Source organism: Leptodactylus fuscus, chromosome 2, assembly GCF_031893055.1.
Source record: "Leptodactylus fuscus isolate aLepFus1 chromosome 2, aLepFus1.hap2, whole genome shotgun sequence".
NCBI lineage: Eukaryota > Metazoa > Chordata > Amphibia > Anura > Leptodactylidae > Leptodactylus > Leptodactylus fuscus.
The window spans coordinates 172,362,433-172,387,118 of NC_134266.1; the positions used below are offsets into that span (position 1 = coordinate 172,362,433).

Consider the following 24,686-nt stretch of genomic DNA (forward strand, 5'->3'; position numbering starts at 1 on the left):
CCTTATTATAAATAATAGTCCCTCCTTATCAGTAATATTCACTGCTTATCAGTAATAGTACTCCCTTATTAATAACAGCCCCCCTATATTCCCTTCTTACAATAATAGCATCCTTATCAGTAATGTTTCCCTTTTATGAGTATTAGTAACCCCTTATAAATAAGAGTACCCTGCCAGCCTTATAAATAATAGTTTCTCCATATAAATAGTATATCCTTCTACATAAGGGTCAGTTCACACGTGAACTGCCCGCGCGGGTTTTGACACAGAGAGACGCGGCGAGCCGCGTCTCTCTCTTGTCAAAACCCGCCCGCCGCGACCATCACGGTCGCGGCTTTCACCTCCATGTTGGCTCAAATGAATGAGCCAACATGGAGGGTGCTGCAGCCGGGCTATTCGTCTCCTACCTTTTGCCATAGACAGCGCCGCCTTCTTCCTGAGCTGCGTCCTCCCCTTCTGTGTTGTCTTCTTTGGGCCTCATGGATGACGCATGCGCAGTCGGCTCTGGCTGCGAGAGCCTGTTAGAGCCGACTGCGCATGCGTCATCCATGAGGCCCATCCATTTCAATCACATATAAGGCGCACCGGACAGCGCTGCGCCTTATAGTTCAGTGCGCCTTATAGTCCGGTGTGCCTTATATATGAACCTAGCCAGGACTATAAGGCGCTCATGGGTAATATGCCTTATAGTCCACAAAATACGGTAGTTAAGCGCACAGGTGAGGTTTTTACTACAGCCTTGTGTTAACCTCACTCACCTCATATACGGGATTTTACCAGTCACTTTCTCACTATATATATATATATATATATATATATATATATATAATATATACCGTATTTTCCGGACTATAAGGCGCACATAAAAACCTACGATTTCCTCAGAAATCGTAAGTGCGGCTTATAGTCCGGTGCGGCTTATATATGGATGGAAGCGGCGGCAAAGACTGCGTGCTGCTTCCATACATACATAAAAGGCACCGTAAGGGTGCATTCACACTACCGAACGCCGGCGTGTATCACAGCCGTACACGCCGGCGTTACAGCAGGGCTGCCGGACACTTCCCATTCATTTCTATGGGAGCCGGCATGCGAGCGCTCCCTATAGAAATGAATGGAAAAAAGCAGTCCATTCATTTCTATGGGGAGTGCTCGCATGCCTGCTCCCATAGAAATGAATAGGAAGTGTCCGGCAGCCCTGCTGTCACGCCGGCCTGAAACAGAACGTGAAACTTACCCAGCGGTGCAGGGCGGGCGGGCGGGCATTCAGGCCTCCTCTGCCTCCGATGTTGCGTCCTTCTCCTCCGGCGCTCGCTGATAATGGCCGGGGCGCATGCGCAATATCATAATGCTTCTACTGCGCATGTGCCCTGGCCATTATCAGCTTGCGAGCGCCGGAGGAGGACGGAACATCGGAGGAAGAGGAGGCCTGAATGCCCGCCCACCCTGCACCGCTCGGTAAGTTTCACATTCTGTTTCAGGCTTTTATTTTAAAACGGGGGGGGGGGGGGGTAGTTTAATCTAACATTTACGGTTGGGCTCTATCAGCATGATTTTGTTGATAGAGCCCCTCCTCGCCTGCCGAGCGCTTCCAATAAGATATAATGCGCACCGGACTGCGGCTTATAGTCCGGTGCGCCTTATATATGAACCGAGACGGACTATAAGGCGCTCATGGGCAATGCGGCTTATAGTCCAGTGCGCCTTATAGTCCGTAAAATACGGTATATATGCTGGATCAGTTTTTTTTTTACCTTTGGACTTTGTTATATTTATTGTATATGATGTTCACCATGTTGTATAAGTAAAGCTGTATTTTTATAGTACAGGTGATTCCAAATGTGACGCTACTTAACATGTTTCTTTATTAATTACACTATGAAGAATGTGGACATATTTATAACTGTAGATTGATTTTTTTTTTTTTCAAATCATTTGATTTGATTTGAGTCGTGATTTTTTTTTTTTTACTTTTTTAGTCCCATATTGGACTAGATCATCTGATCCCTGATAGAATACAGTGCTGTAAAAATGTGCTGCAGTGTATTTTGGGTGCCTCAAGCCAGACCTGATGGAAAAGTTCAGATGGCACAGCTGGGAGCCATGTTCAGGCCTTGGGATGCCATAACAGCAGATTGGCCTACCTGAATGCGCATATCGGTGCTGATGAGGGGTCACAATACTAAACTAAACTAACTAACCCCTTAAATGTTGCGGCCTCTATTGAGCAAGCATCATGTCAGTGACATACCTGTATATTGTACATTAAAGACCTTCGCTCCGCACCATACATGTACAGTGCAGAGCACTAAGAGGTTAATAACATGTTGATGAAGTGCGTATTATTATTACACTTCATTAGGCTGTTCTGCTTCTAACGCTATGCTAATGTGGCACTCATGTCTTCTCAGTTTACACTATATGACTTATTACCATAAGTGTCATCTTGCTGCTCTGTGATGCTGGACCCCCTGAACAGAAACCTGAACGCAGATGTGAACCGAGCCTTAGTTTGTTTGTTCTGCCATGCACTTTGTTTTGTATACTATTTTAGTAATAACTGCTGTATCCCAACATGCCATATGTATATTCATGCTAGAAATCGGTAGACATAATTTTACTTTTTATTGTCTGATTATAATATCGTCTTGACCACTGTTGTTTGCACAATAAGCAGCAGTTATTTTTGTCTATCGTACATATTTGCTGATGAAGGTGAATTACACTGAAATCTCCATGACTGATTATCTTGTTCATACATATTATTTACTGGATTGCTGTTTTGCTATATGTAATAAAACTACTATATCCTATTTGCATCAAATACGGAGTCCCGTGATAATTTTGCTTCAATCCACCATTGGTTGACTGCAAGGGGCTCCTTCACACGGAGGATACGCTGGCTGATTTTGAACGTGTAAACGTTCCGAATCAGCAGCGTTTAAAACAGGTCCCATTGCTTTCTATGGGAGCTGGCATACGTGTGCTCCCCATAGAAATGAATGGGAAAAAGAAGCCCATTCATTTCTATGGGGAGTGCACGTATGCCGGCTCCCATAGAAAGCAATGGGACCTGTTTTAAACGCTGCTAATTCGGAACGTTTGCACGTTCAAAATCAGCCAGCGTATCCTTCGTGTGTAGGGGCCCCAACACCTCTTTCCTGGGCACCCTTGGATAAAAAAAGAGGGAGTGCTGGGAGATTTCTTTATATAGATAGTGTAGCAAGCAACACCAGCTCGCTGCAGCATTTGCAACCAATGAGAGCTGCATAATAATGCCAGATATTTCTTTATTCTTCTTGAGCTGTAATTTCTTGCTTTGAGTATATGTTGGCCCATTGTGTCCTCTCTTCACACCTGTATTGCATATAACAAAAAGTATCCCACACTATTAACATATTGCATTTTATTTTCAACCAGGTTGGAAAAATACGAAAAAGTACAGCCCGAAAGAGAGAATACCATGTGCTTTTTATGGTACTCACCACTGTCATATGCTACCTTATTTGTTGGCTGCCTTATGGAGTGGTTGCTTTGCTTGCTACATTTGGAAGGCCTGGAATTGTCAGTCCAGTTGCAAGTGTGGTACCTTCAATTTTGGCCAAAAGCAGTACAGTATGCAATCCACTGATCTACATATTTATGAATAAGCAGGTAAGACTGCATCATATTTATGTTTTATTATACATTATTGCTCATTTGATGTGTTTTCACAGAATAAAACAAATCTGGAACTGTGAAGGATCCAAGGCAAAAAGTAAGTAGCGTAGTCTAACAAGTATAGCATGGATGGTGCAGCAAGAAAGGTTGTACAGCAGCATTGTGCTGTAACTTAAATTTAAAGCTATGTCTTTTATGAGAACTACAAAGGGAATAGTGTCGAGGCAGTCAGCAGTTACTGGAGTTCAACAGCTCGCCTCCTCCATAGAGTGAACAACAATTGGACACTGATATAGCTGCAGTCACACTCACAAGGTGCCACTCACAGATATCATATTGGATTCTCTTCTTTCCTTTCTTAGAAATAAACGGCCAAGTTAAATATTTTTGGCTCATTTGTTTGATTTACACTGAGTTTTTTCGCAGGCAGATTTTGAGGTGGAATTGCCTAAAAATCCACCTACAAAAAAGGCTCCCATTCATTTGAATTGCACACAGTATTATCCCCCTTAGTGGCTCCTGCACACAGTAATACCCCATAGTCCGAAAAGACCCCCCCGAGTATAATGATAGCAGCGGTAGCGGCTGTCACCGGGCCCCTAATGTCCCGGGCCCTGTGGCAGCTGCCTCTGCTGCTATGGCGGTAGTTACACCACTGGGAACATTGCTTAAATGTGCGTCATGATGTACCAACAATGTACCGAAATTGTGTTGTATAATTAAAGTAAGCCCTCTTAATGATGGTATAAACTCTAACTAGTTTAATAATACACCAGATTTAGCATCCAGCAGCAGCTTTTGTGATAAATCTGCCACATTTTAAGACTACCTGCCTAAGTTTACACTATCTAACAACTAAATCTAGGTCAGTGTTGCTGGAATCACTTTCTTTGTTGAGATATCAAGGGCACACATACCATATAGGCTGCTATGTTGTCCTTATAGATTAGAGAGCTTATCCTTGTTGATTCTATTTCATTTGAACTGCATTCATGCAAAGAAAGACACAGGAATTTAGCTCAAGACCATATAAGACTGAGGTCCCACTTTTGCTGAGGTTTTTTTGAGACAAAGCCATATCCCATTCCTTTCATAGCCACTCTTGAATTTAGCTCAAAAAACCACAGCAAAATCTACAACAAAAAAAAGCTGTGTTTCTGCAACATAGGGCTTGAGGCTAAAGGGAATAGAGGATGAAATAAACACCAAGCCCTTTATTCTGCTTGAAAAACACATAGTGCCATGATGTAGAGAGAAGTAAGCCTAGTTTTATTTTTGCTATAGGGCTCTCTGTTTCCTGTATACCAATGGGGAACGTCTTCATACAGGAACAGATTTATCAAGACCAGCATTTTGTTTGGAAATTTTGGAGCAAATATGTAAAATATTAACCAAAATAGCTGTATAAGTCTCCGTTCTCACAGAGTAACGCACCGCTCATTTAGACACCCTGGACAGTGGCTGCTGGCAGTGGAATTGTGCAGAATACAACTCTGAGGCTGAGTTCAGATGCAGTATTTCAGATCGGAATTTGATGCCGAGGCCGCCTCAGGTTTCGGTCCAAAATATGGGGCAGCCGCGACTGGATGCCAGTGCAGTGCATCAGCATCTAGTCGCGGCACTGCGATCCGGATTAGGCCCAAATGAATGAGCCTAGTCGGGAGTGTCTTTAGGCGGATTCACGAGGCACAATCCGCCTGAAGAATGAGCATGTCCATTCTTTTTTCCGGGAGCCGTCAATCAATGGGAGCTGTCTTTTTGGTCAGGATTTTGAAGTGGATACGGCCTCAAAATCCTGACCAAAATACCCCATGTGAACTCAGCCTAAATCAGCTAATTCCTTCTGAGAATCAGTGAGGGTCTCAGCAGGCCTGTGGAGTTAGTCAGGATCAATTTTGGGTGGAGTCAGATGAAAATCTACCAACACCAACTACGGCTTCTAATTATATTATACAATTATCAATATTATATAATCAATTAAAGGGATTCTATGATTAGAATCCCTTTTTTCAGGCCTACCATATCGGAATAGCCTTAAGAAAGGCTATTCTTCCCCTACCTTTAGATGTCTTCTCTGCACCGCCGTTTTGGTGATATTCCTGGTTTTCACCGTATGCAAATGAGTCTCCAGACAGCACTGGGGGCGGTCCCCCTGCATTCAAACAAGACTGTGGGTGTTCCCTGTGCTGTGTGCAGACTATCCAGCAACGCCCTCCATTTTCTTCTCAAGACCACCTCTTCTTCACGTCTTCAACCAAAAGCGCCAACTGCGCATGTGTGGCAGCCATTTTCTTGTGGCCTCTTACGCGATTGTTCATTCGTCCACAGAAAAATGGCCGTTGCACATGCGCAGTTGGTTGAAGAAGTGAAGAAGAGGTGGTTTTGAGAAGAAGATGAAGGGCGTCACTGTAGAGTCTGCAAGCAGCACAGGGGATGTCCCCAGTGTTGTTTGAATACAAATGGTGAAAAATCGGGAATATCACAGGAATGGCAGCGGAGAGAAGACTTCTAAAGATAAGAGAAGAATAGCCTTTCTTAAGGTGACGTGGTAGGCCTGAAAAAAGGGATTCTAATTATAAAATCCCTTTAAATAAATAGCTTATTAAATATTTAATTTCATAGGATATAAATTACTGACTTTTTATTTAACTTGAGAATCTTTATGGTTTTAGGTTTTGCTACCAACTCCACAGCTGGTTGGATCCCAACAAGTAATGGCTTATTGTAACAGTGAGAAAACCATTGCTAAATATAGACAATCAACAAAGAACTGACTCAAAACATACTTCGATAAGAAAAAAATCAAATAGTTTATTTACAAGAAATATTCTATACATTGTGCATACATAAAAATGTACAAAACCAAAATAGAAAAAGTGTTCAAATGTGTACAAACATTGTTCAAAAATGATGCTCCTTTAAAACAGTTAAAATTTTATTTGATGGACAATAAAAAAAAAAAAAATCTTACCAAAAGACCATCAAAGCTAGTAAAAAATTAGTCTGTCTCCTAATTGAAAACACTAAGAATACAAAAAGATCAGGTAAAATTTATGAGTGATCCTGCAACTCAGGCTGAAATAATACAATAGATTAATTAGATGTGGATTGAGAAATAATCCATTATGTTAGATGAACAGGAGTATAGTGGAACACAGCAAATTTCAACCGGCCATCCAAGTGTATAGGACTGTTCAATGAAGGCTAAGCTTACCATTGAGCAAGGTCACTACAAGTCTAAGTAAATGCCCCCAGGGGTCCTATTCTGTGGTCCCACTTTAATGGATAATGTGTACTTGACTTGGGGTATTTTTAATACTATTACATGACCTTTCCAGAAAACACATGGTGGACTCTTGCCATATGATCGCTAAATTGCTCGACTGTAGAACCAGTGCTTAGGTCTATCAGGTATAAGTGCAAGGAATCACCTGCTTCAGAGCAATTTCTATAGTAAGCCTATATCACTGCTTGGCAAATCCCAGATAAAGTGCAACCCGATGCCTGGCAAACACAAGGAATCAACAGTATAGAAGTTGTGGGTGCACAGTGTATTACTGCCAGCATTAGACATTATAGGCAGATGTAATACTTTGATTTCTAATCTACTGTACAATATATTAGCACCAGATAAGTACCACATATATTCATTTCTCAGTGTAAAGCTGTGCACATGTGGTCACTCACATTGAACTACTTCTTAGATCATCTTTTTTCATCAGAACCCTTTACAACTTAGATCATTTGAACATAAACACAGTAAGGAAGAGTCTCAGGAATACTGGAGTCCTCCATTACACAGACTATAATCTTCCTATTTATTACACTACATTCTATCATGCGATATTTGCAAAGTAGCAGCCCGGCTATTTATTATTTACTTGGACCAAATTTGCTGCAACCTATCAACAGTGTTAGTTTAGTATGGTTTTAGGTTTAACAGCAGAAAGAAACACATTAATACAGATGTCTAACAGCTTCCAGGTAAGCAAAGGAAAAAAAAAAAAAAAAAAAAAATCATATTTCTCTTTATCTCATGTGCAAAACAACAGTACAAGAAGCGGGCATGGCTGGAAAAGCCTTCTATCTGGGTATGGACACATCTCACTAGCATTCCACGAAGCTATCTCCTTAAATAACACTATGCTTACATATTTTAGTGGTATTTTCTGCTCGCCAGGACCAAACTAAACAGTATGAAGAATCTTCTAACCAACTACAGGCTCACATCTACCTTCCTAAACAAGCATGATATTCCCTGCAGCTCATATGTCCTACATATCTTAAAAAGACAAATATCTTAAAGAGATATCTTAAAAATGGATATCTTAAAGAGACAAATACTGTAGTAACTTTATCATGTAATACTGTATTTCTCTCTGTGACATGTCATAATGAGTTTCATATTTGTAACTATACACAGATGCGTTTACAATATGCATGTCCATATCTACAGCTTCAGTTGTGAATGGCCACAAGGACATATTATTCATTAAGCAGATCTCAGCTGTAGGATGTCCAGGAAAATGCATGGATGTATTCATAAGTAGACATGAAAGCCAACACAGTAAGAATATGGCACGTTATGGACCTCCAGGTCCATATTAGATTATTGATCCCCTTCCCCCCTAAATAGAACATTAATGGTAACTTTCACCACCCATAGCTAAGCTCATCTTGCTCTGGCGAAGCAGAAATAAATACTCATTGGCTTAGATATCACTATACCTACATACCAACCAGTTTAAGTTTAAAGACCAATTCCTTTCATTGGTCTGAGCAATATCTTTTTCAAGTATTGTTGATCTAAAAACAGTAGCAAATTATTGCACATCATTTCCAAAGGCAGTCAATACTTTCTTAAGTAATGTGATCATTTATAGGACAATGCAATGTACTGAAGCCTGGTAGAGTGACTTTTCCTTTTCGGAAAAGATTGTCTTCTGTCCCTTGGTTTATCCGTTGTATGAGCATTTTCTCATATAGGAGGGGATGGTATGCACCCAGTGTACATGCCGCATCATAATATTGCTCATGGTAGTGGCACAGATCAGTCTGTCGGTATGAAGGTATATATTCATATACGTTTACCTTCCCACACAGGGACATCATAATGAGGATACCTATCAAATACAAGCAAAGAAAAAAGAATACATTAGGGAAGAGAAATTTAATATGTAACAAAATGTAGTTAATAATTAAACTTTAATGTTATTTTCCATCACGTTCCTCCCAGTCTCTATACTAGATGGAGATAAAACTTTTTTAATCCTGATCAGTCTGCTGCATGTCTCTACACATCACTATTATTACTCATATACTCTAGGCATATGTTTTATGCCTAGAGCATAAGGTAAAGCAGGAGGAATGATACAACGGTTTATGGAAAAATATTCACTCTATCTTGTAAATTTATCTTTGGAATTCTCTGCTCATTTTCAGCATAGGAGTCAAGTGGGCAGTCCTATTTAGTGATTGACAGCTATGCACACTAAATAGAAGACTGTCAATCACAAAGGGAGCCTGCACACGGAGTTTATGCTCGCTCATTCTGAACGTAAAACTCGTTCAGAATGAGCGGCGTAAAAAACAGATCCCATTGACTTGAATGGGTGCCGGCATACGCGCGTATCACATTAAAAGCAATAGGTAAAAAAGCCTCCCATTGATTTCAATGGGCAGCACGTGTATGCCGGCACCCATTCAAGTCAATGGGATCTGTTTTTTACGCCGCTCATTCTGAACGAGTTTTACATTCAGAATGAGCGAGCGTAAACTCCGTGTGCAGGCTCCCTAAGATCGCCCAATAGACTCCACACCATATACATTATCATGTGAAATGCTCATAAACAGACAATAACACCACAAATGTAACTACAATTCTTTTCAGTTAGTTCTCTACTACGGTCTGATTATAATTTTTTTCTTTTGTAATCTAATGCATGTTAAACAAAAAAAGCAACTTTCCAAATATTTTTTGTTTTATATATTATGCCGGTATGTCTTCAGGTACAATACAGATCCATAGGTATAGACTACAATGTTTAAGTTATTCTGAAATCACGGGATAAGACCCTTTTAGATGGCCTTATATTCCGGGTAACTATTGGAAAATCTATTCCTAACAGATAATGAGGATGGAAAGTGATGCTATTGTAACTAAATGTATGTATTTGGAAATATGGAGCTCTGACCAACTTCTTCATCTGTATCCTATCTACTTAATCAGAAAACTGTGTAAACTGGGCTTTATTCTGTTTAATCTGCACCCTGCCTCTTGCAACTTTACAGATAACAGAAAGCAATGCAGATGGAGTGGCGTAACATACCGTCTGCACCGATGATTAGCCATAAATCTCCAGTCTACAATTTAATGTACTCATACATACTGCTAGGGTATTTTTAATCAAGTCTATTTGCAGAAGTTGCTTTATTTCCTACATGCCTTGAAGCAATTAAAATGCACTGGAAAAGTGCACAGCATTATATAAATGTATACTTTATACAGTAACCAAGTGGAACATATTCCTGATAGCGGCCAACAGGCTTTGATGATATACACACATGTCCTACCACTACAAGTCTATAGTATCTATTATTTATATTCAGTAAATAGTGGTTAGCGTGTAGTCTCGCTACATAAAAAGCAACTTGAGAATAATAAAAGCCACCAAAAGCTTTTCAATAATGAAAAGCATTTTATTAGCATGTAGTATACAGGAAGAGGGCTGGAAACACCGAGGCTATAAAGCGTGCATATTAACTGAAAAACAAGGATGGTAAAGCAGCAACACTAATGCCTACTATATAGTGTAGACTAAAGACATACTGCCAGCAGAATGAGATAGGACACTGGTTCTTCAGTTAGGAGCACAGCAATGACATGTAATACTACTTATTTTTCTCTCATCCTGCTCTTTGGCCAGTGTTAAGCTTAGGCCGAGTTCACACAGAGTTTTTTGGTCAGGATTTTGAGGCCGAATTTGCCTCAAAATCCTGATCAAAAAGACGGCTCCCATTGAAATCAATGAGAGCCAGTCAGTTCTTTTTTCCGGGAGCCGTTTGCTTCCGGAAAAAAGAAGCGACATGCTCATTCTTCAGGCGGATTCTTCTTGCGAATCTGGTTGAAGATAAACCCTCCTCCTGACTACGCCCATCCGGAGTGGAGTTGCAGCACCGGCATCCAGTTGCAGCTACCCGTATTTTGGACCGGAACCTGAGGCGGCCTCCACATCAAATTCTGGTCCAAAATACCCCATGTGAACTCAGCCTTAGAGGGCTGAGCTGTAATCTGTGACTTTTTTTCTTATCCTTTTATTTATTGTTTTGCCACTTTGATGGTGTTTAGTGACCCCTATATATATATACAGTGTTGTTAATCTTTCTTTCTAGCTAGATACTTTTGGATAGTAATATTGACTGAATCTAGTTATGTACAGTATGTTAATATTATTCTTTTGTTCTGTTCCTAGTTTTACAAATGCTTCCTGTTACTCTTCCATTGTCATCCGTCATCACCGATTGATGGAAAATCCCTGTGTCAATCAAACGTAACTGTGATTCAGCTCAACCAAAGACTGAACAGCACTGTAGCCCCTAAAGAAACACTGATCCCAAGAAGTGCTGAGAAGTGCATATCAAGTCCACATAAAGAAACGTCTGACACAAACCAGCACATTTCCAAGAAAAATAAGGACAATTCTGTTTTATGAATTTCTTTCAATGACATAAAGAGATGTTTAATATTATGTTACATGTATGCAAACCAAAGAAATTAAGTTCATGTAAGATCTGATATGAAGTGATTGATAGCATGTCAATACAATTTATGGATACTACTGTTATGTGTGTGGTTTTTTTAGAGTATGGGCTGGTATGTAGCTTATTTTCCTCTTTTTTTACTTTAGTGAATCTATACTGAAGCCATCAAATTTTATGTACTGTAGTCTCCTTTATAGACCTATATGTCTCTATGTTAACAGTATACAAACTTTGTGTAGTCTGACCCTGCAATCCCGTATATACATTTAACAGGTATAACTGTGTATAGCTGCATTGTCAGGCTACACGAGGTTTGCTTAATGTCTGTTACCAATGGTCTTCATATAAGGGCAAGTTCACACCAGCACCCAGTCTCCGTTTTAGGAAATCCAGCAGGTTTCCGTCTTCTTTTCCCCCGAGAAACTGTACAGGAGACGAAAACCCGGCAGTCAGTTTTCAATCCCATTCACTTGAATGATTTTGCAAAGTGTCCGCCCATGAGCGTCTTGTGGCTCTCCGTGGCCAAACCATTTCATTTTAACCGGACACAAAGTCCTGCATGTCCGACTTTGTGTCCGGTTAAAAAAAAAAACGGTTTTGACGCGGAGAGGCACAAGACGCTCACAGGCGGACACTTTGCAATCCCATTCAAGTGAATGAGATTGAAAACTGACTGCCGGGTTTCCGTCTCCTGTCCAGTTTCTCAGGGCAGAAGAAGGAAACCCGCCCTAAGCTGTATTTTCCATTCAGTTTTAAGAACTATATGTATTGAAAAGTTGCTTCATTTTACTCCTTAAAATACGTTCAGACAATGAAAAATGGTAGCAAAGGTTAACTTAAGATCAAAGAAATCATGAAAATGGAAACCTTAGTATTGTTTCTGTGAGTTAACGTGTTCCAATAGATGTTGAATGACAAGTATTGTACTAGTGACAACCATTACAATGCCTATAGACATTTCTTCTAGGCAACTTCATTTCCACAAACTCCGAATTACATAAAAATCTGCGTGGTTGGAAGTGACATTGTAAAAGCTGCATTAGTAGTTCTCATCCAGCATCTGTCACACTGTGGGGGCCACCAGAACTCAAATGACTGCAAACTTTTACTTTTACAAAGGATAGCTGCCATCTAATTCAAAGTATTTTCTTTATTATCATAAAAAGGTTTTTAAACAGAAGCTGTGACTCACCACTCGCTCATTACAATACTTTATAATAGAGAAGATAGATGTATGGTTCATTTATAAGCTGAGTGCTCCTTTATCCTTTAATGTAAAAGCTCCATATACCACAAAACACATTTCCGCCAGCATGATACTGCATTATAGTGGCTTTAATCCCAAGTATTTCTTACTATTTCCCTGACTGTAAAATTGTAATAAGTAGCCACCATATTTTATATATAACACAGAAGATACATAGTTGTCCTGCTTTGTTACCTAAATGCTTCTTATAGAGCGAATGGAACCATTCCCGAGCATAAAGGACATGAGGCACTAAAAGCAGAGATTATTATAAATGCAATCAATCCCTCCCCTGTTTTCTAACGTATAGAGATGATATTGTGCCGCACACAAGCTACGAAACACCTCGATCGCCACATTGTGTGAATATGGATAGAGTAGGGTGGGATTCGAGGCGGGCCAGGTTGCCTCGGTCCGACAGATTCATTAAAGGTCACAGAAGTTTTCTGGAGCGAGTTATAATGTAAATCTATACCAGTTCTTAATTGGTGTATGTTTTCATTGTGGCACTGGGTCGTCCAACTGATTTATGAATAGGTCGCAGCAAATCCAACCTTTTATTAAGACTGTCATACAATATGCCAATTTACTTTATCTGTCCCAAGGTATGTGGGTTAAGGGCTAGCGTTTCTATTTTTCATCACGGTAAAAATACATTAAAAACAAAAAATACACAGGCACTCCAAGCACCTTGAAGTCATGGATTCCATCAGAGTGTAGCATGACAAACTAGAAAATGAAAGAACAATCTGGAATATTAGGCAAGCTCTAAGTGATAGAGAGGATAGTGGGTACTCTATCAGAAGGTAACATATGGGATAGCTAATTTTATCCATAGTAGACAAATGGGCCATGCATGTTAACTTTTTGTTTTCCTCCTATTGAATAGAAGACCTTACAGCACAAGAACACAGTATTTTATAACATGAAATGTGTATTAAATAATATTGGAAATGACATGCACAGTATATGATATAGAGTCCACAGTCACAAAATAATAGCTAAAATATAGTGTACAACTAATGCTAGGTTCACACTAGCATCATCACTCTATTACTCTGGTTCGTCCAGAGGACAAGAACAACATAGAGGTGGACTGCTACAATAGCTGTAACACTTTGAGTCCGATGGCTCCAATTAACTATAACTGAGTCCGTTGGGTGTCCCTTGTTTTAAAACTGAAATGGGAGGCTCACTGACTATAATGGGGTCCATCAGAAGACTATTTCTTCTGCAGATTTTTAGGCAGACATTGCGTTGGAGTCTCCAGTGGAGACTCTGGCAGAGATGTGACTGTAGGTTCAAATATAGAATTCATTAAAACACGCAGACAACTCTGGAAGTCTAATATACTCCATTACAGTCATTGGATAATGAAGCAAAACAGAAGCCAGAACTGATGTGAGTGTAGCCTTATATGTAACACAACATTACAACACCTTTTCTCCATTTTTGGTTATTATACGTGGATGCAATGGAAAATGGATAGGATATGAGGTTTTCTACTTCTGTTCCTAGAAACAGCTCTAAATTCTCGTGTCAGACTCCCAATATGTTAATTTATGTGGACATTATTTTGAAATGCAAGCATGTGAACACTCCCTCCCCCCCTTGAAGCAAATGAAGGAACCTTTGTGAATTGTTAGTTGTATAGTTGTATTCTATTGAATAATATGCAATATGCTTCGGATATATATGTAAAGCAAATGTCTTTCATCCTTTTATACAGAAACTAGTAAATGAAAGATGGATTCCAACCTTGTGCCCCTTTGTACAATCTGACCCATCATAGCACAGGTGTAGGAATTTATATTGGCATGCAGAAAAACTCTTCTCAAATACGAAAGGGGTAAAGGAGCTTTGTTGCCATTAACTTGTATCATTAGGCAAAATGGTCTGTCACAGGCCAAAAATGGCAGATACCTTTTGTAATGATCTTGATTTGCAATATGATGACCACAATGCAGAGTAACTGCAGTCAAGTATGATCTTTTAGTAGATGTGACACAATTGTTATATATAGAATATGCTTCACTGAGTTCTCCATGTAAGTTTGTGTAAGGTTATTGGGGTGTATTTTACACACTGTATAAAGCCATTGACACTTGAAAACCGGGGGCCACACCTAGTGTAAATGCCACAATTTTGCTGCGGTGTAAACGATGCGGCAGAAACCACAGTGTTTTACATTACCTGCAAAGCGGATTGGATTTTGGCTAATTCCATCCATACATTGCAGAAAAATGTCGGCAGTGGAGACGCAGCGATTTCAAAAACTGTTGCTTTTTTTGTAAATCGCAGCATGTTATTTATACCTATGGAGACGCTGTTTTTTTTCCGTATAGGTATAATTGAAAAAGAAAAGCATTTCTGCTGAGGTTTTTCTTGCAGCACTTTTTTGGCTGCATCTTGCTGTATGGGTCTTTAAAATATTGACTGTGAATAATAAAATCCTAACATTTTTGTTGCCTTTCTGTGTGCCAGGAATATGACTATCTATCTATCTATCTATCTATCTATCTATCTATCTATCTCATGAAACCATATATATGATTTTTTTGTGTGAGAGTTTATCATCTCATGGGAATTCTTAGAATTTTGTTTCTACAATGCACACTAATAAAAAGTATAGCAAAATGATGTGAGTGCTGACAATATGGAGTCATCATTCACCAAACCAGGTGCTATTGTATGAATGCTAACATTCTGTAATTGGTGTCACCACCTTTCCTGTAACCTCCTGCAGTTGCTGGATAGCTTGCAGGCAATGTTGTCCATTTCTTTTTATAGTATTGCTTCTGCTCATCATTACAATACATAAAGTGCTTGCTCCAGGTAAAGTCACAACATGGCAGATAGTTACACGTTTAACCAATCTAAACATTTCTTCAGTTCCCAAATCACGGAGGCAATGTTGTAACTTTGGATATCAGATTTTCAGTGTACAATTCACAATCCATGTATTGTATTGCAAAGATGGCTTTTAATATAAAAGATATTTAAAATGTTGCCCTAGCCAAAGACTAATGGATTCAGAGCTTAAGGTCCCGTTCACACGGGGCAAGAGGGGGCAGATTGTGGTGCTGAATCCATGTCATAATCCGCCCCCTCACAATATCGGTCTATGTAGACCGCTGGCTTACTTTTTTCCGTGAGCGGCAACATGCGAGCGGCCCTTTCTTCAGGCAGGTTCCGCGGCTGATTCAGCTGCGGTGTCAGCCTAGGGGCAGCACGCTCCGGACTAGGCCCATTCATTGTGGCCTACTCCGGATCTGGAAGCCGCAACTGTCGGAAGCCGCGACAGGCGTATTTTGGTCCTATTCTGAAGTGGATTCCTGCGTCAAAATCAGGACCAAAATACGCCCCCCTTGCCCCGTGTGAACTAGGCCTAAAGGGAACCTGCAACAGATATAAGAATAGCAGCATGAAATAGCTTCTTTTTTTTTTTTCTACCCTGAACTATGATTTACTCTGAATATGTATAGGGATACAGTAGCTGTTCCAGGCTGTGAAGTTAGGGTCCCAACCCGTGTTATAATGATAGAGATGAACTTCACACTAGGTAGTGTCAATCACCAGTTTATTGTAAAGTCAATGTGAACGTTTTCGGTCCTTAGACCTTCCTCAGACTCTGATAAATGTAGCAAAAACAATGCAAATCCGAGGCAATGTCTGCTATGTCCCAGTCTGCCTCCAGGTAAAACAGACCAAGCCCACAAAATTGATAAAAATTAGTGAGAGGAACACTAGGTGTCAGTATGCCAGCGCTATGAATGTGCCTGTGGCAAATGAGAGGTGCTGGCCCCTAGTGTGAAGTTCATCTTTATCATGATTTACTCTGAAATACAGCAGCATTTCAGAAAAAAACATCATTCTAATGCTAGGTTCACACTAGAGTTCAGGGATTCTGTTCCCCATTTTTGCATGCAGGACTTTTCTTTCTTCCAATTTTGGGCAGAATATAGGCAGAAACCTGGAGGACCCCATTATAGTCTATGCGGTTCACAGATTTTTTAAGCAGATGGGATTTCCGTTTTTGGGTCCTCAAGCAGACCCAAAGCATGAAAACCCAAACGCTTGTGTGAACCTAGTGTAAAATGTGCCACACTTGAGAAAAGGTGTCCCTATTTGTGTATCAATCAACCAATCTTAGGCAGAAAGAAGCCAAAGTGGAACTGCCAGTCGGACACATCTTCCCAAGACTTTTTAAAAATACCACAGTGGTCTGGAATAAAGCATAGATTAAAGTGAAAGCCTGTCACTGTTTTATCCCAAATTTGACATTTTATTCAATAATTTCTGAACTATTATCAGATTAATATGATTCACAAATATTCCAGTGTTAACACACATCATAGATATCTTGTGCATAATCATGTTTAATAATTTTGATAAAAAATTACCTTTAATTAGTCTAAAAAAAATAAAATTTTCCATTTCATTAAAGTGTAAATGTCCTCGTTTGTTTTTTCATAAACGAACTTACAAGAAACTATAAGAAATTTTATAGCATATACTTTATAAGTGTTAGAAAAGGCTTCCTTATCTACTTATGTGTTATGTTAGTGAGTGTTAAAACAGTGCGTTTTAACACTCACTGTTAAAACGCACTGTTATCTATGTGCACGGTGGTCCAGAATAAAGTATAGTTCAAGATGGGAGCTTGTCAATATGTTATCCAAAAATGAAAATGTTGGATTGCTTTTCCTGTTGGCTGGAACAGTTTGTCTCTGCGTATCTTCAATACTGGATGCAAGTATACTCCAGAGGAGGTGAGATATACAGTATTATCACTTACAGTAGGTGCTTCGTTGTCTTTTTGTCATTATTTTATGCCTCCTGTAGATAGGGCAGCATGAACCTGTCAACACATTCTCTCTAATACAGACGTGTGTCTTATTGATATTTCGATCCATCTTCACCCCATATTATGTCTATAATTTGTCTCTAGTTCTGTGTTAAGCTAGTGTTTTTTTTTAATGCATATCAAGATATATCTAGCTATAATATGGACAATAATATGGATCCACTGTTATAGATTCAATCACTGACTTTGCATTGAAATATAGAGATGAAAATATTCTGCCAAAATAATATATCTGTTTTGTATGCGCTTAATTTTCTGCAAATCAGATAAACAATTATGTTGCTATAGAATATATCTGAATAAAGGTCCATAGAGGCTAGTGGATAAGGATAGGTTCAGAAATGTGTGATCGGCTACCATTGAAATAACAAATGGCTGGTGTGAAAAGGATAGAGACTGGGAAGTTTGGTGGCAGCTGGGAAAAAAAGTAGTCGGTAATAGTAAGGGCAGGTTCACACCAGCACCCGATCTCCATTTTGGAGGTTTCTGTTTCCTGCCTGAGAAACTGGATAGGAGACGGAAACCAGCAGGCAGATATCAAACCCATTCATTTGAATGGGTTTGCAAAGTGTCCACCGGTGAGCGTCTTCTGCTCTCCGCGGTGAAACCATTTTTTTTGTAACCAGACACAAAGTCGGATATGCAGGACTTTGTGTCCGGTTAAAAAAAAAAACGGTTTCGCCGCGGAGAGCGTAAGACACTCATGGGCGCTCACCGGCGGACACTGAATGCCAGGTTTAACATCTTCTGCCGACAGAAAACATAAACCTGCAAAACGGAGATCGGGCGCTGGTGTGAACCCGCCCATATTAGTAAAAATCCTCATAAGGCTGTAGCGGGCCGCAGCAAAAAAGCACTGCAGGGAAAACCATGGTGGCAACACGTAATGTTTTTTTCTGGCAGTGCTTCTCACAGAAAGTCTACAGAGGAAACTTTCTGTTTCCATTATACCTATAAGGAAACCACCGGCCTTTCCATAGGTATAACTGCCATTCTCTGATTTTCAAAACCGCAATGGTTTTGCAATCGAGTGTCCGTTGTGTGTATTTTGCTACAATGTGTAGATGGGATTTGCCTAAATCCCATCCACTTTGCAGGGACTGTAAAACACTGTGTTTTTTTACCGCAGAATTTCCACCATGGCCAAACTGCAGCGTTTACACCATATCGGGCCCTGGCCTAAGACTACATGACACACTGCAGTGGATAAACCCATAATGCCAATTTAGGCTAATGAAATCTACCAAGGCTAAGTAGATTTCTTTGCAATTATCACTTTATTATCAGCACAGGCAGGATAGCAATGACAGGTTTCATCTATATTTAGATAATCCAGGGACAACTATTCACAATAGGTGATTGCACAGTTTATCTATCTTAGGCTGTATGCACACGGAGTTACGCCGGGCGTTACAAGCACTCCCATTGAAGTGAATGGGAAGTGTTCGGGAGCCGTCCGCTGCGCTCGCGTGTACGGCTGTGAATGAGTATTTTTACAAGCCCAGCGTAACTCCGTGTGCATGCAGCCTTAGGCCTGAAAAACTTTGCCATAGACCTCAAATGGAGTCTATCACTTGGGTGATGGATATTAAACCAGCAACACTGTTAGCTCAGGCTCGCCTGAATATGACACCTTTTTCCCCCATTAAAATTTGTGCCTATGTCCAAGATATATATTTCACGATACGCAAATGAACAGTCTGGCGCACCAAAGCCGGCTCCATCATTCTAAACTGCTATGCCCGACACTGCTCTGATATGACCTTCTTCTCCTTTACCTTTTTTGAATGTTGCAGACTGCTCATCTGCATATTGTGAAATATGGCGAGACTGACCTATCTAACTATGTTGACGGTTTAATAAGCTTCATCCTGGTGACAGACATCTTTAGAGTATTGATTCTATAGTCCTGCTGTAGACGTCTCCAAATGCAGTTAGTATGAGTTCTGACAACATGGCTGTCCCATAAATATGCACAAAACATAAAATAAAATAAAAAAAAGTCGAACAATCACGACACAAAACAGTTAAGAAAAATCTAGTTTTAATTAGTAAAGAAAATAATATATTTAGCCCAAGGGGCAATATTCTATTGCTAGTAAAGTAAAGTTATTTATGTAAATATGTGTATAAAATTAAGAGATTTATTAAATATTCTCTGAACTATTAACAAATTAATATGTTTCATAAATATTCCAGCATTTGGAAATTGATGATATGTGATATAAGTTGTGTTAATACACCTCATAGACATCTTGTGTACAGTTGTGTTCATTAATGTTACAGAAAAATTGTAAAATGACCTTTAATCAATCTGAAAAATAAAATATGTTTCATTGACGTGCAACTGTCCTTTCATTTTTTTTGTTCATAAGCTAGTTGTACAAGTGACTATAAGAAACATTGTCATACATACTTACGTATTAGAAAAGTTTTCTTTATCCACTTATAGTATTTCTTTTCTACTCCCAACCCTTTCTAAAATGCTCAATTCACTGCTCAAACTTGTTTTCAGTGAAGGCAGGCTGTAACCATAGAAGTATATGGAGAGCTTATTCCTATCAATGCTGGTCAGTACTGCCAAAATCTGCAGCAGAACACCATTGTGTTTGTCTCCTCAATTGTCTCCCCTTCCTCCTCACCCCTCCCCTCTCCACAGACTGAAACCTGTTTTCACTGAAGATGTATTCCAGAAGTGAATTAAGCATTAGGGGATGGAGGTGAATAGAAGCCTGCTAAGTGCAGAAAGAAGAATAACTGATGAGAAAGAAATACAACTGCTCTCATATTCACATCATACATTTTTCCAACATTCTGCATGTAAATGCCTCTCATGATACTACTTCTGTGACTCACACTGAAATAAATATGTCAACTGTATGAGAAAACAGGAGCATTCTTACCATTGATCTTAAATTGCGCCACCCCCATGAATGTATCTGTTGCAATACAGACTTTACTTTAAGGTAGCCAACTACTACTAAGGGAGCCTGCACACTTAGTTATGCTTCGCTCATTCTGAATGTAAAACTCGTTCAGAATGAGCGCGTAAAAACCAGATCCCATTGACTTGAATGGGTGCCGGCATACATGCGCTCCCCATTGAAATCAATGGGAGGCTTTTTTCCCTATTGCTTTCAATGTGATACGCGCATATCACATTGAAAGCAATAGGGAAAAACGCCTCCCATTGATTTCAATGGGTAGCGCGCGTATGCTGGCACCAATAGAAATCAATGGGATCTGGTTTTTACGCGCTCATTCTGAACGGGTTTTACGTTCAGAATGAGCGGAGCGTAACTAAGTGTGCAGGCTCCCTAAAGTTGTTTTTCATCCACTTATATGCTGTGTTGGAGATGTGATATAATGAACATATTTAGCTTATATCAAACTGCAATCTTGCTACCTTAAATTCAAATGCACCTTTGGGTGCATCCAGGGCATGGCTATGCCTGTCAGAGGTGACACTAGTAGATGCACCAAATAGCTAATTTGCACAAGTAATAAAACTGATTTTGTTGGCAGCAAGCTTCCACTTTGACACAAAAAAGTTATGTGCACTCTGCCTCAAATGGCCCCTGCAATAGCATTGTAGTTACATAGTTATATAGTTACGTAGTAGATGAGGTTGGATGAAGACATCAGTCCATCAAGTCCAACCTATAATCCTAGACTCCCCTACAGTGTTGATCCAGGAGAAGGCAAAAACCCCATGAGGCTCATGCCAATTGCCCCATTTCAGGGGAAAAAGTGGATTACAAGCTTACAATCGACTATGATGGTGGTAGCCTCATCTTTATAGGTGTGGAATAATAATGGTCACATGACAGATCCCGTTCTACAAACTGCAGAAGTAGCAGATGTTGAACAAAGTTGGTCATGTGACCCAAAGTTTAGGTGTCACCAAAGGAGCCAAAGAGAAAAAACTTGCAACCCCCTGCAGGTCCCTGAGAATGTAAGAATCTGTGCAATGGGAGTCCAGGGTATATATTAGTAAGTTGAATGATGTGGTGCAGTGAGTATACAGCTCGTAGTTATTATTCTCCACACAACTCCTTTAAGGTTAGAGCTCTGTAAAATTGGGCAGATCCCATAATAAAGACCTCAGTAAGTGTTTCAAATCAGTAATGCTATTAGCAAAGGAAAACAAGGTAAATGCTGCATAACAGAGGGAAGCCTGTGTAAAGGGAGCTATCTGTGAGTTCAACTATATTTGGAATGGAAACAAATAGCCATATATTTTACTGCTTTGTTGTTCTTATTGCCTAAAGTGTGTTAAAACTAATCTATATATGTTGTGTTGTGGAGCTCATTGCATTCCTAATGTACCCTTGGGCACAGTAACATTGCTTAGAGTTAATGGATTCCCATACGAAGCTGAACTCTTCCCACTTACAACATATTTTAGCACTAGCTTGTTGTGGAAGACTTTAATTCTGTTTGGTATAATTACCTTTCAGTCAATAGGGGCCATTAGGCATTGTAGTTGAGGTTACAGCTAAAAGCTGCATTGCACCATTATTCAAGTCCACAACGTGGTGTAATTAATCAATATGCTAAAGCAACCTACCAATGAATCCTGAAGAGGGTGGGTTAGGCTGGATTTTCTCATTACTGTTCTCTTGGATTATTTTCCACAGTTCCCATGTGAACTTTGGGTGAAGAATATAAAAGGGCTGGTTTGGATTTTTCTTGCGATGTTGTTCATACGGTGGGAAAAGATTGTAGTCCGGTTTGTGGTACCACTGTATGGAGAAAACAGGTTGGATTAATAAAACATGAAATGCCACCTGCGCTGGCTATAAAAGTGTTATGAATTACTTACAAAATAGATGTGTTATGAATTTACTACAACATAGGATTCTTACATAATTCGGATTAGACTACAAGCAGCAGTAACATTGTCAGAATTAGTAAAATGTATGGTAAAGAGAAATGTATTCTTCTCTGACAACACACTGTATATGCTATACATTACAGTATCAGTTATATGCTTATTGCTCTCATACTACATATATAGAGCATCACACGCAGTGTGAATAGATCATTCCTAACAAAAAAGCTCCTTGACTCCTTGCTACCTCCTTGCAATGTCATCAAGGTATCCTGCCTTGTTGCAATTAATCTCCATGAATGTTATGATCACTACTGCCATTCCAATACACACATTTTACTCTCCTTCTATTCTCAAACTCAGCAAAAGGAAGCAAAGGTTCTATAAGGTTGTACTCAGCAGGTGTTCCTGCCGTTCTAAACCTCACCTGCCCATCTATCTTAGGTAGGGTTCACAATACATTAAAAAAAAAAAAAAAAAAAAAAAAAAACGGACAGCTATCATAATGGACAGTAACTGATGGCTATCAGTTACTGTCTGTTATATGTCCATTGCCCATAGACTTCAATGTTAAAAAAATAACGGACACTTGCTGACACAAGCTTGAGTTGGTTCTTCGCTATAGTAATGCTTTGTGTGGTGGTGCTGAGTGTTGGGCTGAGGATAGCTGAATTATACCCTGCAGGCAGTGTGTGAGCACAATCTGCTCTAAGTATCACTATATTGAAGTCCATATTAGTACGAGCCAGCTCAGAGAAATACGAGGTGTATGAGCTAGCTCAGAGGAATCAGCTAATCAGTGTATGCAAAATTGATACGGAGTTTAATGTAGGAAAGGCTGCGGTTTAAATACACTGAAGGTGTACATGGACGATTGCATAGATGAAGAGGTGTGATTAGCATAACTAACATAACATGGTATACAATTGTTACATAAGTTCTGGCACATACATGCAAAAGTTTGGACACCCCTGGTCAAAATGACTGTTATTGTAAACAGTTAAGGCCTGGTTCACATCTGCGTTCAGTATTCCATTCGGGAAGCCTTCTTGGGGACCCCAGAACAGAATATTGAACGCATTGACAAGCATTGAGCAATGAAAGCACACGGACCCCATAGACTGCAATGGGCTCCATGTATTTTTCCGCACGGTTTCCGCACAGATCCGAATGAGAGAAAAGTGGTTCATGACATACTTTTCCCTCCGCATGACTTACAGTCTATGGGGTCCGTGTGGTTTCTAGCTAAATTTTAATGCGTTTGGTATTCCGTTCGAGGGATCCCCAAGCGGACTCCCTGAACTGAATACTGAACGCAGATGTGTACCAAGCCAAAGCAAGTTGTAGATGAAATGATCTTTGAAGGGATTCTATCATTGAAAAACACGTTTTAAACTAAAAGCACGTAGGAATAGCCTTTATAATGGCTATTCATCTCTTACCTTTATCTTGAAGGCTCGCACCGCCATTTTTAATTTTTTCTTCATTCGTTCCCCCTGTGCTCTGAGCACAGTGTTGTCATCCATTCCAGTGCCGCCTTTCTTCTGTTCCGTCAGCCATTCTCCTCCTCTTCTTACAGGAGACCACCACAAAATGGTCGACGGACACGTGAAGTCAGCTGGTCCGTTGGCCATTTTATGGTGGTCTCCTGTAAGAAGAGCAGTGAAGAGGAGGAGAATGGCTGATCATTTTATCTTCAACTTTCTTAACTGTTCACAATAACAGTCATTTTGACCAGAAGTGTCCAAACTTTTGCATGCCACTGTAGCTATTGGATAAAGCACAGAAAAAAAAATCACATCCCCTTGTAGCTAAGTTTTCTTCTAGGAGGATGAGCTCGGGGTAGCACCCAAGAAAGGAAAGTAAGAAAGAAAGTATAGGCAAAATGGCATTCCTCTCAAGTGTATCTACCCATGGTTTCAATACCACTTATATTCAGAAGCCTGAATATCTATGTGAATTTGGTTGACTTTATCTCACTGACTATTTTAATTTAGAATGAATAAACTGGTTTCCAGCATTCTTTCACTCATACAGTTTATTATACTTTACAAGTTACTTGTCGTCAATGTTCCATTTGTTTTTGAGATTTGATTAAAGAGGACCTTTCACCATATCCGGGCACAGACAGTGTTATATACTGCCAGAAAGCTGACAGTGCGCTGAATTCAGCGCACTGTCGGCTTTCCCGATCTGTGCCTGGTGTGAAGAGCTTACGGCCCGGTACCGTAGCTCTTCTATAGTCAGAAGGGCGTTTCTGACCATTAGCCAGAGACGTCCTTCTGCCTCGCGGCGCCAATCGCACTGTACTGTGGAGC

At 39.9% G+C, this 24,686-nt stretch overlaps 2 protein-coding genes across 3 annotated transcripts in view; one reads left to right on the forward strand and one right to left on the reverse strand.

Moving 5' to 3' along the window:
- The window catches only part of LOC142195390 (pinopsin-like), a 180,392-nt gene extending 168,972 nt beyond the window's left edge, over positions 1-11,420 (forward strand). The window contains exons 4-5 of the mRNA XM_075265145.1: positions 3,421-3,654; positions 11,133-11,420. Coding sequence (XP_075121246.1) covers positions 3,421-3,654; positions 11,133-11,372 — 474 coding nt within the window. The 3' untranslated portion in view covers positions 11,373-11,420. The remainder of the gene's footprint in view (positions 1-3,420; positions 3,655-11,132) is intronic.
- Positions 6,902-24,686, reverse strand: part of ST6GAL2 (ST6 beta-galactoside alpha-2,6-sialyltransferase 2) — a 115,203-nt gene continuing 97,418 nt past the window's right edge. For both annotated transcript variants that reach the window (XM_075265131.1, XM_075265132.1), the window contains 2 exons: positions 22,105-22,279; positions 6,902-8,783 (listed from right to left, as the gene is read on the reverse strand). In XM_075265131.1, the coding sequence (XP_075121232.1) occupies positions 8,521-8,783; positions 22,105-22,279 (438 nt within the window). In that variant the 3' untranslated portion in view covers positions 6,902-8,520. The remainder of the gene's footprint in view (positions 8,784-22,104; positions 22,280-24,686) is intronic.